Source organism: Amblyomma mixtum, chromosome 4 (genome assembly GCF_055824585.1).
Source record: "Amblyomma mixtum isolate Tamu chromosome 4, ASM5582458v1, whole genome shotgun sequence".
NCBI lineage: Eukaryota > Metazoa > Arthropoda > Arachnida > Ixodida > Ixodidae > Amblyomma > Amblyomma mixtum.
This window is the reverse complement of record NC_143015.1, coordinates 11156879-11172642: the sequence shown is the minus strand read 5'-3', so window position 1 is coordinate 11172642 and position 15764 is coordinate 11156879. Positions and strand designations below refer to the sequence as shown.

General features: G+C 49.3%; 1 protein-coding gene across 4 annotated transcripts in view; it reads left to right on the top strand.

The window, feature by feature from the left end:
* The window catches only part of LOC149345690 (protein 5NUC-like), a 109140-nt gene that overhangs the window by 16206 nt on the left and 77170 nt on the right, over positions 1 to 15764 (top strand). For 2 of the 4 annotated variants that reach the window (XM_089586194.1, XM_089586196.1), the window contains exon 2: positions 3155 to 3475. In XM_089586194.1, the coding sequence (XP_089442320.1) occupies positions 3251 to 3475 (225 nt within the window). In that variant the 5' untranslated portion in view covers positions 3155 to 3250. Of the gene's footprint in view, positions 1 to 3149; positions 3476 to 15764 lie in introns of all 4 variants that reach the window. The other 2 variants (XM_089586193.1, XM_089586195.1) reach the window with 1 other exon arrangement.

Genomic DNA, 15764 nt, shown 5'->3' with positions numbered 1-15764 from the left:
GCTTTCGGGGGTATTTATGTTTACAAATAACCTAACCTTGGGAGTGTTCACCAGCGCCACCCACGTTCCTAAGCGGCGGACGCAGAACGTCCTGAGTTACCGCAGGTGTGACGTAGAACGTCATCGAACGGAGCGGGTGGAAGCGGTGTGAGAACTCTCTTATGCTTCCTATGGCATCAAGGCTGCCAGAATCGAGGCCCTCGCTAAGCAATTAAGCAAACAAGGAAGGGGAATGAGGGGCTCGTTGTAAATATGACAGAAGCCAACAGCCAGAGAAACCAAGGGGCACAGGGGATTTTTTTTTTAATTCATTTATTTATTTTGTGGTGTTGATCAATTTAGAATATTACTGAATATGTCATCGCTTAAAGCAAATTGATTAGAAAAGCAGAAGAAAAAACAACCACATGCCGCCGGTGGGATCCGAACCCACGACTTCCGAATTACGCGTCCGGTGCTCTACCACTGAGCTACGGCGACGGCTGTCAAACCTTCTGCTTTCGGGGGTATTTATGTTTACAAATAACCTAACCTTGGGAGTGTTCACCAGCGCCACCCACGTTCCTAAGCGGCGGACGCAGAACGTTCTCACACAGCTTCCACCCGCTCCGTTCGATGACGTTCTACGTCACACCTGCGGTAACTCAGGACGTTCTGAACGTTCCCAAGGTTAGACGTGAACACTCCCAAGGTTAGGTTATTTGTAAACATAAATACCCCCGAAAGCAGAAGGTTTGACAGCCGTCGCCGTAGCTCAGTGGTAGAGCACCGGACGCGTAATTCGGAGGTCGTGGGTTCGGATCCCACCGGCGGCATGTGGTTGTTTTTTCTTCTGCTTTTCTAATCAATTTGCTTTAAGCGATGACATATTCAGTAATATTCTAAATTGATCAACACCACAAAATAAATAAATGAATTTAAAAAAAAAATCCCCTGTGCCCCTTAGTTTCTGTGGCTGTTGGCTTCTGTCATATTTACAACGAGCCCCTCATTCCCCTTCCTTGTTTGCTTAATTGCTTAGCGAGGGCCTCGATTCTGGCAGCCTTGATGCCATAGGAAGCATAAGAGGGTTCTCACACAGCTTCCACCCGCTCCGTTCGATGACGTTTACGTCACACCTGCGGTAACTCAGGACGTTCTGCGTCCGCCGCTTAGGAACGTAGGTGGCGCTGGTGAACACTCCCAAGGTTAGGTTATTTGTAAACATAAATACCCCCGAAAGCAGAAGGTTTGACAGCCGTCGCCGTAGCTCAGTGGTAGAGCACCGGACGCGTAATTCGGAGGTCGTGGGTTCGGATCCCACCGGCGGCATGTGGTTGTTTTTTCTTCTGCTTTTCTAATCAATTTGCTTTAAGCGATGACATATTCAGTAATATTCTAAATTGATCAACACCACAAAATAAATAAATGAATTAAAAAAAAATCCCCTGTGCCCCTTGGTTTCTGTGGCGGTTGGGTTCTGTCTTATATAAGGGAGTTATTTTGGAGTATATGGGAGTACATTTTTACTCCCCACTGAAATGGAGCCCAAAAATGGCGTCATGTTTATTTAGTCTCATTCGGGCTCATTTTAACAGCAGTGACAGCGGCGGAAACGGCCAGTAGCTCTGCAGGCCGCCGGCAACCAAACTTGGGAAACTGCACTGGCCTAATGTGACCCCGCGTCGCGCATTCTTTTCGCCTCCACAAACCAAGCTGCGGCGTACGCGGCAGGAGTCGTCTGCTTGTCGTCTCCTTTTGCTGTACGAGCTCGTTTCGTTGGCCATGTTCGTAGATAAAGGGATGTAACATTATAACCAATAGTTCGAAACTGAAAAGGAGACGCTGGGTAGTTTTCACGGTCATGCGCCGCGCTATATTTGACTAAAAACTAGAGCAGAAAAGATTAAAACACCCCTGATAGTATAGTTTGGAATGGCAGAGATTGCCTTCATATTCGCCTCATTAAGGCTTGGCTTTTCAATACGACTGAGGTAATCTGCTGCAACACATCGCGAGAACCACGCTGAAAAAAGCCTGTGAAATTAATCCTAAGCAGGGGCTGTAACGGGGTGGCGACACTCACAAAAGAAGGTCAGGTATGGTTAGAGCACTGGAGGCTTCACAGGAGCAATTCAATTATGTAACGTACTGCAGCGGAAAATGGCGACAAGCCGATGTCTTGTACCGCGGCAGGCGCCCGTGAAGGCGCAGAAGTGAGCAGATCCAGCGACGATGGTAACCAAGCGGTCGTCCCTCACCGCCGTTATCAGACGACTGACCAGAAGCAGACGAGACGCTAGGCGGGGCGGATTGCACAAAATGGTGTTTTTTTTTACTCCGTTGAGGACTTGGGGTGCACTGAGACCAAGAAACTTCAGTTAGAAATGGGAGTTATAAGGAGGAGAATCCTCTTTATACCTCATTACTGAGTGCAGGGAGTAAAATAGGTCATTTAGCACATTTTTACTCCATATTGATGGAGTTAATGTTTCCGTATATGGAGTTTAAAGGTGGACGCCAACCATTTGAACTCCCATTTGTGTTGATTTTTGTTTACAGTGCTCTACACAGCGCGTTCAAAAATTTTTCTTGGAAGCCTATTCTTTAAGTGGTGTCCTTTAACACTTCAGGAATGCAGCACCTTTAGTGAGATCCCCGTTCAGAGCCCCTGAAAGGGTTTAAGCAATTAATGAAAAGTACATTAAATCAGTGCCTAGTGCAGTCAAGCGCAGCATAGTTTCAGTATTCGTCCCCCTAATTTTTATGCCATCGGTATTTTCGTGCAATTTTTTAAAAGTGACAGGACCTTTAACAAATAGACATGGTATTCCTGAAACCACTTTTCTCGGACGGCAAATGAAATGGAGCGTCAGCGACGCGGACAATCGTGCAAGTTGTCGGCGGATCGTCGCGGTGAAAAGGTCAAGTGTCAAAAGTGGATAGCCGGCATGAGTCAGTCGCTGTGAGAAATAAAGAGCCTAGTCGTACTTTATAGATGAGGGCAGGGACGAGCCAACAACAATGACACTGCCCTTCAGAAGTAGCGAGAAGAACTAGGTCTTAATTTTATTTGGAATTTTTTCTAGTCGTATCCAGAAAATATATATTTTATTTTCTTGCATTGCGGTCGCTATTTGAAAGCGTTTTAAATGTCACGCTTTGCGCAGCTTAGGTCTGGCCAATATCGGATAAAAGACGACAGCAGACGACGAAAACTTGGATTTAGTACGTGGCTCTCGCCAGGCCTCTGTTTCATGTGGGCACGATCATGGTGCATCTCGTGTGCATCGCACTTGTTGTCGCCACATGGATGCATCCAAGCAGCGCCGATGGAGTGCAGCCAAGCGACGATGACACTTTCAACATGACCATACTGCACACCAACGACATCCACTCCAGGATCCTCGAGAGTGACAAGAGGGGCTTCGAATGCACCGAAAAAAAGCGCAATGAAAGCAAGTGCTACGGTGGCGTCGCCAGAATTACAGCAGCGGTGAGTTGCATGCGCAGCGCGTGATGCTGTCTATTACTGCCGCATCTGCATATCTAAACATTGCAGTCGAGATTTTTCTGAAAAATTCAAAGAACAAAGAAAGGGAGCTTTCATGCTGCTATGCCCAATAAAATCCAGTGGGCTGTATAGAATTCATCTACACTTTGTGTTGACAAAATAGAACACTAATACATGTATAAGTACGCAACTTTCAGCCAGTAGCCTAAGCAATTGGTAGCCCCGAAAATATAGGTACGCATATCCAGTGATGCGCATATAAAAAAAAACAATAACCTTGTGATTTGCACAATGACATTAGAAAATAGGGGCACCGAAAAAAATCATCATCATCATCATCGCTATCATCAGGCTGACTAAGCCCACTGCAGGGCAAAAGCCTCTCCCATGCCAACCCTGTCCTTTCCCAGTTGCGGCCGCCCTATCCCCGCCTACTTCCTAATCTGACCCGCCCACCTAACTTTCTGCCCCCCCCTGCTACGCCTGCCTTCTCTTGGAATCCACTCCGTTACCCTTAGGGACCAGCGGTTATCCTGCCTTCGCATTACATGCCCTGCCCAAGCCCTTCTTTTCCTCTTGATTTCGACTAGGATGTCATTAACCCGCGTTTGTTCCCTCATCCATTCTGCCCGCTTCCGGTCTCTTAACGTTACATCTATCATTTTCCTTTCCATAGCTCGCTGCGTTGTCCTTAACTTAAGCTGAACCCTTTTTGTGAGCCTTTACGTTTCTGCCCCGTATGCGAGTACGGTATAATCTAATGAAGCTACTTTACAAAGAGAGAACACTTATCGAGGTACGGCTCTCGAATGCATATACCGCAGGTTTTTAATGCACGAGCGTTAGAGGGGACATGTAGCAGAGAAAGTGACGCCCTAGATGAAGCCCTAGGAGTGGACCCTGTCCATCGGATTGTGAGCAAACTGCCCAACGTGGGAAATGGCAGTTAATTTAATGATTGTTCGCGTGAGGTTGCCCGGGAAGAGTAACCTCGATTGCACTATCAACACCTGCTATCGCAAGGCACTGGCACATAGCTTAACCGCTGCACCGCCACACCAAGAATGGTAAGAGGACTCCCAGGGATCCATGAATGTTAGGAAATGACTGACGTATTGGCGTTAAAAGAAGACGAAAACGAATACGCTAAGAACAAAAAGTAAAAGAAATTAAACAGAGTTTGGTGTGTGGTCAATGAGCGCTATTCGTAATGACTACCGCGCAAGCATTTCCGTCGTGTCGCCTAAGCGAGCACCGCTGAGTTTTTTCCGTGCTTAAGAGCATTCTTCTTTATACGCTCATTATTGACTCCAAGTGAGTTAAAATATGGGAGGCCGTTATTCTCGGCAATCCGTGAGGCGGCAACGGAAAAAGAAAAGTGAGTCATATCTGGCACGAAAAGGTTGAAATATGTCCTTGTCTCAAGAAGGATGCCAAGGGCTTGATGCGCATATGCAACGATATTTAGGGCATATAGGTCAGCGTTTACTCTAGAGGTCTTTGCCCTGCAGTGGGCCTAGTTAGGCTGGTGATTACAAAAAACATAACCAAGCAATGGGGACGATGCCAGTAGAAAACACTGCTGCTGATAAATGTTCTTAATTGCTTAACAAGACCTCAGTTTTGGGCATAGGTACATACCTCATGCCATAGGTAGCATAAGAGAGTTGTCGCACAGCTTCCACCCTCACCGTTCGACCCCGTCCCACGTGACATTCACGGTAATGCAGGACGTGCTACATCCGTCGCTGTATACGAGGGTAGCACTGGTGAACACTGCCAAGGTTAGGCTTGGTTTATTGGTTTATTGGGGTTTAACGTCTCAGAGCAACTCAGGCTATGAGGGACGCTGTAATGAAGGGCTCCGGAAATTTCTACCAACTGGGGTTCTTTAACGTGCACTGGCATCGCACAGTACACGGGCCTCTAGAATTTCGCCTTCATCGAAATCCGGCCACCGCGGCCGGGATCGAACCCGCGTCTTTCGGGTCAGCAACCGAGCGCCGTAACCACTGAGCCACCGCGGCAGGTACTGTCAAGGTTAGATTACCCGCAGCGTAAATAACCGCGAAGGTAGAATGGACAGCCGCTGCCGTACGTAGCTGAGTTGGTAGAGCAACGGACGCAAAATTCGGAGGTTGCGGGTTTGGATCCAACCGGCGTCATGTTATTATTTTTTTCTATTCTGCAATAGCATTCAGCGATAAAACAATTACCCTGTTCACTTGCTGTTGATCAACACTACAAATAAGAAAAATAACAGAAAACTTTCCCCTGCGCTCCTTGATTTCGGGGTCTATTGGATTCTTTCATATGCATGTACGTCACGAGTGTATTCCGACGAGTACAACAGCAAGTCTCTGCGACAATGACGAAAAGGCAGCGAAATGCCCCATGCCCGTTTCAACCACCAAAATTTGACACTTGCTCAGAATGCATGTCAAAGCAGAAGCAGCATCAATACAGCACACAAAGCACAGTTCATGAAACATCTTCAACATGTTACTTCAAACAGCACATTACGTGCACCGTAATGTGTGCACCGAAAGCATAAGGCACCGGGAATAAAACACAAACAAATATGCACAAGACAAATTTAATCCTTCATATAACACTATGATAATATTTATACTTGCAACGACCATAAACATCAAAAATTTTAGTCTTAAATCCTGTGGCAGATGTATTTTTTGTAGTAGTTGTCTGAGGTAAGGATGTTTGTTTAACAACTGAGGAATTTGATAAGATGGTCTTTGGACGCCGTAATCTGTTCGCAGTTTTTCTTTCCTACATGTATTATTTCGCAAGTCATGAATGTGGCATTTATCAGTGTATTTCTTCAAGAAGGCTGCAGGGTTAATTTTTCTCTTTTAATGTATTGTGAAGGCTAGTTTTCTATGCAATATACTGCGAATGATTAGGAGGTGATGGTTCCTAAAGAGCGGTGCACTATGACAAAGCCAGGACGGTCGTTCTATAAATCTCAATGCAGTTTTCTGCAGCTTATGGACCCTGTCTAATTGATTTTTGTCGTAGTCCCCCATATAAGCAAGCAGCATTGAATATGTGATTGTACTAATGAGCACTAAAGCTGTTTTTAGCCAAATCAGAATTAATGGCATTAATTTACAAATATACCAAGCGAACCTGATATTTTACTAATGGCATGGTTGCTCTGAATAGACCAATCAATGCTTTCGTGAAAATGAACTCCTAGAAATTTTTAGACATAACTCGATGACAGACTTGTCCTTCAGAGCAAACAGGTTTTTCCATCTGTAATTGCCTTGTTAGGAGGCCGAAAAATAAAATGCTTTCTTTTAGTTGCATTAAACTCCATTTTGTTTGCTCTCAGCCAGTGATGTAAGTTTACCAACCATATTTTCACACAGTTTTGAAGATGATGTAGTTAAGATAAGTTTGTGTCGTCCGCGAACAAGATTATATCTGGTGTGAGTGGTATGCTTGTGATGTCATTAATGCACAGGCTTTGTCAAAAGTAACCAGGCTGCACGTCGTTCTTCTCAGTCGTATATTAAAGCTATTATGCCAGCCCTCAAGCTATAAATCTCTGTATTTATTTATTTATTTGTTTATTGTACCCTCAGGGCCAAAGGCATTAAAGAGGGGAGTGGGTTAATTAGGATAAAGAACAATGAATATAATACAGTGAAAACAGGTAGTACAAAATAAATTTTCTCCAGATTAAAACAAACAACATTAACAAAGCGTAAATAACATAAAATCAATGTACATAACACAGTGGAAACAGATATAACACATGATCAACTTCTTTCAGAATAAAAAATGTTAGCTATTGCGTCGTGAAAGGTTTCGTTATCTGCAATGGCTGCAATATCGGGGGGAAGGCGGTTCCATTCCACAGATGTGCGAGGAAGATATGACTGAAAAGAAGATTTGGTGTGGCATGTTGGGATGCCAACCTTGTGGCGGTGATCGATGCGACGTGAAATGTATTCTGGGGGTGATATGAAATAGTCGTGAAGCGTAGCGTGATGATATAGCTTGTGAAATAGTGTTAGGCGACCAATTTTACGGCGAGATTGTAACGGTGGGAGTGACACGTTAGATTTCATGGCTGTGATGTTTGCCGTACAGTTGTAATTTGAAAGAATGAAGCGAACGGAATTATTTTGGACTAGTTCCAAGGAATATACAAGGTTATCATGTGTAGGTTATCATAGTAAGAACCCCCGTTCTCACCTTCAAATAACTTTTTGATCTTTAGGGAAGCCGTGCGGGCTCTGTTATACGAATGAGAAGCAAACCATGCAGCCTGGTTACTTTTGGCAAAGACTGTACATCAGAAAAGGAAGTGGTGTTATGGAGCCTTGCGGGACGCCGTGCATGATTCCGCTTTTGTAAACGTTTGTGTACTGATGGCGATTTTGCAGGTAGCTCTGTATTAGGTGTCATGGTACTCTATTCTGTATCAGTAAAGTTTTTGAAGTATAATTATAACGTAATCAAAAGCTTTCTTAAAGTCGATGAACACTTATTATAATCAGATTTCGTTCAAAGATTTCAATTATTTTGTCTTTGTTATTGAGTAATTCTATTTCCGTGGACTTTTGCTTTTGAAATTTGTAGTTTACCTTTTTACAGCATCGTGTTTTTGGAAAAAGTTTCTGAATCGCACATTTATAACTTCTTCGACAACCCTGAAAAAATATTGGGAGAACAGACATTGACCTGTAATTATTAAAGTCTTCTGTGTTATCACGTTTCACGATATGGACGAGTGAGGAGCATTCTCTGGATTCCTTAAGGTGCGCTGCTTGGTGTGAAGTATAATTTCTCCTTAGGGGCAACCGATGTTCCCAGAGCCCTTCCTTTAGAAAGCGCCCCGTTTGGCCTACGTAGGATCGGCCACAGCTCAGGGTTGTTTTGTTAACCATGCCTCTTGCGCATAGTAAAAATTTGAAGGCACTTTTTTCGGACATTCTATACTTTTTTAGTGCATTCAGGTTTATCAAATAAGGCACATTCGAGTTCACCTCTGCGCTCAGTGCAGGCAACTTGCAAAGTACCATGAATACAACGTCCATCTTGAACTTGGACGCTATAGGACAGGAGCGCATGCATGCTTCCTTGTCTGGGTGGAAGGCCAAGGACTCCCACCAACACCCAGACAACCCCACATCGTACGTTTAGCGATAGCATACGCAACATAACGGCGACTCGTCCTCGCCTCTTATCTCTGGTTCGCCTTGACGCTTCGCGCGTTCGGGTTCAGGCTTGGGCCGTCGCAACTTGAGGCCTGCCTGTTGGTTCCGCCGCATACGCTCAACGTCCTTCACAGTCGTTGCGGGAACCCACTGTCGAGCTTGGCGTTTTACTGCTAGATCACGTTCATTCAGCGAAGGATTCTCACGAGACCGTCGCTTCCGTACCTTACCCGTCGTGCACTTCTCCGCTAGTGTCAGATCCCGCGACGTATAGTTGTCTCAAGTTCCATGACACGTCCACACGCACCCAAGGTCAGAGGAAGTCTGGCAAGAGCGCGCGTTCCGCGCGCCTATTGGTTCCGAGTGGACCCGACCAGTTTCGTGTGGCTTTGAGCGGCTCCGAGTATGCTCCGAATGGCTCTGAGGGATAACGGCGTTTCGTGACGACACACGTCATGATTTTTTTTTAGACAGAAATGGTAATAGCGCTACAGCAAGACGTACACAAGAAAGACTGACACAGGACGTGCGCTAACTGCTTCTCAGTTTATTAACTGCAAAGCCAGCAAATATATAGAAAATTTGAGGCAAGCGTAAGAAAAACGGTAGCGCACGTCCTGTGTCAGTCTTTCTTGCTGTAGCGCTATTACCATTTCTGCCTCAAGTAATGCACCATCTAGCCCAGATTGACGTTCTTCTAAAAACACCTCATCATGCACACGACGTCACAATCTCTGACACACCACACTCTCCGCGTGCTCCGGCCGCTCCGGCAGCGAGACTTCAAACGGCCGCCAACATCGACGCTGGGCAATTTTTTTTCCGACAGGGAGCTACTAACGCTCTCGCGTCAGAAATGCCCCAGCACACAACCGTCAGGTGGATGCATTTGCTGCTTGGCTTGTCAGAGCAGGAAGACAGGACTGGTTGGTCGTATTAATTCCAATCTATTTTTTCAGTGTAAATTTGGACAGAACATAGCAGAGGCAGGAGATACGCTGAACTTCAACTGAGGGATGGGCGCTTTTTTCGCCATAGTATTGTCAGCAGCATAGCATACGTACATCAGAATACAGCTAAGACGTGCTGGCTAGTACGCTTCTTAACTAAGAATGAATAATTAACTTTTGTAACTATAACCGTTAGGCTCCCTAGTTACAGAGAGGCGTGTGACCCAGCGTAAGTGATATCCATATCAATTTTTAGAATTTCGAAAACGCGGTTACTCTCGCCGCTGTGGCCAGGCAAAGCAATCCCGGCAGTGAACGTAGCTTGTCGATATAGTTAAAATTTGTTTGGCCACAGCACTGACGGTAACCACGTTTTCGAAATTCTGTCCGCTGTAGCGTTTCGCGCAAGATAGAACAATCTTGTATACTTGCAAGGGTGGAAGAGCGGGCTAGTTGGCAGTTCATCTTGGGGAAAAAACACAGCGCACTCCTAAGACAAGGACGAAGAAAGACAAGACGATACAGCGCTGACTTCAACTGAATATTTTATTGTGGAGCGACATATATATATATATATATATCAATGTTTGAAAAGTGGGCGGGAAGAAATGGGTAACAGCTGCTGAGTCTGCACGCGGCCGAAAGATAACATACTAAAATTGAAGACACACATAACGGCAAGGGTGACCCTTGGATGGGAACAAAAAATGAAAACTAAACATGATTAAAAAGACAAGTGGAGGGGCGATAAAAAGGATGACGCGAACAGGCAGTACAGGAAAAACAAAGAGACACTGCGAGATGACAAGTGAACAAAATGAACTAAAAGGCCTAAAAGACCATTAAAAATAGGAAGAAATTTAAAAGCGATAAAAGAACCAAAAGGGGCATTAAAAGTAGAAGACAGAAAACAACCTAGTCCGAAAGATCAAAAAGGGTTAACGGACGTATTTCGGAATCCTACACATTAAAGTTACTCTGTAGACGAAAATCCTGTAGACGACCCCCGTTCTGCAACCGACGAAGCAGGTTTCGTGCTTATCCGTGCTGGCGTTATGGACATATTTATGCCCGTTTATTTTGGGGCAGAGCTGAGCTAGTTTTTCAGTGGCAGAGAACACGACCGATTAGCTACGTGCCGTCAAGTAATAAATGGGATCACCACCCTCGTGTAGCTCTCGGGGAAAAAATTCGGGCCCCAAATAAACGTTTTAACAATCCAATCGGGGGTTACCTCTGCTCTGCCTAATGGGCACCAAGCGATCGCAATAATGGGTCTCTTCAGCGACCCTCATTGGTCGCTGAAGACCAATCGCTGAAGATCGCTTCAGTGGTCCTCATTGTATATCAGTTCGCAGATACGGACACTTTTCTTTATTTTATTTTAATGCATTAGCATTACAGGCGTTAATGCAAACAGAAATTGCGACTGCCGTGACACGCGGCTACGTTTCCGTCACGCGTTGCCAACTCGGATATTACGAGTTGCACTTCCCGAGCAGCCTCTCGGGACCAATCATGTAGCTCCAAGCCACGGTGGACAGTTTCCTCGCAATAAGATGAACAGGTTTATTTATTTATTTATTTATTCATGATACCTTACAGGGCCCAGAAGGGCATTGAGTAAGGAGGGCAAAGAACGACAAAATGTGCAAAAGAAACTAATTAATACAACATGAGATACAAGAGATTAAGTAAACAGAAACTAATGTACAAAGCAAAACTTAAAGGCGAAATTATACATAGGATACAAGGTACTTATAAGTAGCATGAATGCCGGACATACGGCCAAAACAAAACGTAATGGCAGCGAAGGAACAAAAGTACACTGCGACAAAGAAAATCAAAAAGCGATGTCATGTAAGATATCTACGTAGCTGATCCTGGAATGGTTTATGGTTGCCGATGGATTCGATATTGTCAGGAAGATCATTCCAAAGAGCGATGGCACGTGGAAGTGCAGATGAATTAAAAGCGGTCTGATTCGACGCATAGCTATGCGCTCTGGCGCAGCGCGTTTTGATACTGCCCGTCAGCTCGTGCGCTCCATCCTTCAGCGTCGGATAGTGTACCAGGCGCAATTTCATCGCCTCACCCGCCGACAGTGGGACTCCCTTGAATCAGTCAATCGGGAGGCTATGCGCGCCATAACTTATCTTCCTCGTATCACACCCATACCCATTCTGCAAGAGTACGCTCAACTTAATACATTGAGTGAACTTATCGACCAGCGTAAGGCAAACAGAGCACGCAAGATGTCGCTTCAGCTTCATCGTTTACAGACTTCCTCCATGGTCATACTGTCAGATCACAGACAATCGCCCCTCTGCATCGACGCCGATATCAGCCGCCTATCTTCCTTCAGGGTGCATAATATACACCGATGCATCACACACAGCAGTGCAGGGAGTTACTGCAGTTTACAGTCCCTCCCATCCTCATCTCAACTCCCGCGCTACATATAGCGCGGATACTTGCTCCCTCTTGCCTTGGAGCTTCAGGCGATACACAATGCCATTGCTTCCCTTCCACTCGTACCCACTTTCGATATTGTTCACATTTACACCGACTCCCTTGCCTCCCTTAAGCAGCTTAAGGCTGTCCGGCGCACATTCCAAGTCACACAATCCATTCATCAACTTTGCACAAAATACCCCTGTCCTGTGCGTATACATTGGATTCGCGGGCATGCCTAGGATCCGCATAATATTCATGTGGATGCAATGACACACCTTGACACATCCGATATCCCGCCACCTTCCCCTCTTCCCTCAGATCCGTTTATGTCCCAAGTTTCCGAGAAACAGGCTTTGCGTCAGCGAACACGCGCTCTAATTCCTCCGTATTCGTACCCTCTCCCCCGGAGTCTCACTCGGGAGGAGGAGGTATGGTGGTGGTAGTGGTTTATTTAAAAAAAAATAAATAAAAAGTGAAGCAAAAGAGTGTTGCCGGCCGCGGCAATTGCTATCTAATATCTTAAGCACCCGAGCTGCAGCCGGCGGAAACGAAAGGGAAAGGGAGAGGATAGTGAGGAGAAGTATAGAGGGGAGCGACAGCAAGAAAGGACAGGGGAGAGCTTTGTACACTATTTACAAAATACAAAAGTAATCAAGTTCGCGCCGCTCGCGCGCTAATGTCCAAGCATTGTCCGAAAATAAGTGCGCGCGAGCGGCCACTGCGCACAATCACTTACACAAGAAGTAAACTGTATGTACATAGCCGCGCGCACGTAGCGTCCTGTCTCGGACTAATCGCGCGCGCGGCACACTGCACTAGCGGCCGGGGTGGGGCGCCCGACCGCGTATACCGTCCGAGGTAGCACCCACGGAGCGTTCGTGTCACGGGTGCACTACCTGGCGTAGAGCAAGCGGGAAGTCAAATCCGCCTGCTCGATGAACGCACAGAGGCTCACCATTGTTCTGTCACGGGTGCGCGCACTGCCGCGCGGCCACAGGAGCGCTTCGAGACTGTCCGGGATGATTCCCAGCGCCCTGTAGGCCGCGAGCATCTCGCGACGCGGCACTGCAGAAGCGGTACAGCGAAGGAGCATGTGCTCCAATGTCTCTACTGCGCCGCAGTCAGCGCACGCGTCGCTCGACGAAAGTCCGTGGCGCACCCGTCTTTCCCCGGGCCACACGCAGCCGACGCGCACTCGGATGATCATCGCCCGCTGGAGGCGCGACAGTGAGCGCGCGCCGACGAGAGAAATGCGCTCTCCTCGCGCGATGCGAGGGTCCGGGTGTTGCTGACGGAGGTGGTCATAGATCACCGCACGCACGTCTTCCAGGGCGAGCGGTTCGTCGCTGGGAGGAAGCTGATGTGCGGCGGTGGCGAGCTCGTCGGCTTGCTCGTTGCCGCGGATGCCGCAGTGACCGGGCACCCACTGCACGCGAATACTGCATCTGCGCTCCGCGAGGCGCTCAATGCGCTCGCGTAACGCGCACAGCAACGGGGTGCCACGGCCGGGAGTCTGCAGGCGGCTAAGGGCGGCACGGGAATCACACAGCAGAGCACATCTGGGTGGCGGCGGAGTAAGGGTGAGCACCAGGTCCAAGCCCAGGCGAAGACCCAGTAGCTCCGCCGTGGTCGAAGAGCCTAGGTAAGCCACTCTTTGCAGGCGGTGCAGCTGCAGGGCGTGGATGGTGGCCGCTGCGGCGAGCGAGCAGTTTTCGCTCACCACGGAGCCGTCAGTGAACACCAGCAGATGGTCGCGCAGTTGCTCATAGATGACGGCTCCGGCTAGCTGCTGCACTGCACATAGTGGTGTGCTGCGTTTTCCCGCGATGCCGACGATCTCTCGCTGTACCTCCGTCGTGAGGGGCCAGGGGGAGCAGAGGCCGTAGGGGGGCGTGGCGCGCGTCAGCTGGTCATATTCCTGCAGTGCCGCGCCCATTCTTGAGCGCGGGTATTGACGAAGGCGCTGCAGGAGTTCCGCGCCGTCTGGTGCGCGGTGAAGGCAGTCAATGTGGTGCAGCGAGCGCTGCGTGGCCTGTAGCTGCAGCGGCCACGCGCCCGCCTCGGCCAGTGTCGCCTCGCATTGCGAGTTTCCGGGTAGACCGAGGCAGGTCCGCAGCGCTTTGCGATGCTGCACCTCCAGTGCCTTCCATGATGGTCTGCGCACCGTGACGAGGGGCAGCGCGTAGAGTATCGCCCCTAAGGCTGCGGCGTTGTAGAGGCGCAGCGCAGCCTGCTGAGAAATCCCCTGGCCCCGGGCGGTGAGCTTGTGCACGGCGGCTGTAGTCCTCTTCATCTGCTGGCAGGCCCTGGTCGCCGCGGGGCGGAAGGAGAGGCGCTGGTCGATTTCCAGGCCGAGGTACCCCACGGAGCTCTTCCACGGCAGCGGCGTCCCAGCCAACGTCAGCGGCGCCAGACGGGCGCATCTGCGAGCTCCGCAGGCCATGGCTGCAGTCTTCTCCGCGCAAAGCGCCAGGCCGAGGCCCCGCAACCGGTCGCCGATAGCGTCAAGGGACCCCTGGAGACAGTCTCTCACGCGGGAAGCCTCGCCCGGAGGTCCCAAGCACCACAGAGCGATGTCGTCCGCGTATATGGAGATGTACACGCGGTGCCGGTTGCCTGTGGGCAGACAGCCCGGCACCGCCGACATCGCCACATTGAACAGGAACGGGGACAACACCGACCCCTGCGGCACGCCTAGATCCACCGGGCGGGGCTGAGAGAGAGCCGCTCCCACGCGCACGCGAATAGTGCGCGCGTTGAGGAACCCCTGCACATAACGCAACAGACGACCGGCCACGCCCGCCTCTTCCAGCCTCGCGAGAATTACCGCACGGTGGACGTTGTCAAACGCACTCGACACGTCGAGCAGCAAGAGCAGTGCTACCTGCCGTGCCGCCACGGCGTGCTCGAGTGCGGAGACAACGTCCGCGATTGAATCTGCCGCGCAGCGCATCCCGCGAAACCCTGTCTGACGCTCGTCGAACAAGTCCGCCTCCACGGCCCGCGCATGCAGGCGTTGGAGCGCCATATGCTCCATCAGCTTGCACGCCCCCGACGTTAGCGCCACTGGCCGGTATCCGCTGAGCTCCGTGGGTGGGCGGCCTGGCTTCGGTATCGGGCAGACGACCGCTGTGCGCCACTCCTCAGGTAGCACCCCGCGTTCCCACACCAGGTTGAGCTGCCGCAGGAGGACTTGACGTTGCTCCGCGTCCAGATTGCGCAGCATCTGGTACGTAACCCCGTCTGGTCCGGGCGCTGAGCGGCGGGTGCAGTGGTGCAGCGCGTCGTTCAGTTCCGCCACTGGGAAGAGCGCGTTGCACGGGCCGTCATCCGGGGTGGGGGAAGAGTACCTGGCGTCAAAACTGGGGCCCGATGTCGTCACTGCACTGCTCGCGGGGCGCTGTGGCGCAAATCGGTCAGCGAACTGCTCAGCCAGCTGTTGGTTTGTTTGGCCGCCCGAGATGGCGAGAGCGGCCAGGGGCTGAGGGTTCGCCTGAGGTGTAGTGATGCGCCGCAGGGTGGTGAAGAGCCGCCGCGAGCTGCGATCCTTCTCCATCGTGTTGCAGAGAGAAGCCCACTGCCGTCGATAGAGCTTGTTGGAGTGACGTCTTGCCGCTGCGTCTAGCCGATTGTAGACCGTCCAGTCTTCTGGCTTGTCCGTCCGTCGCGCCCTGC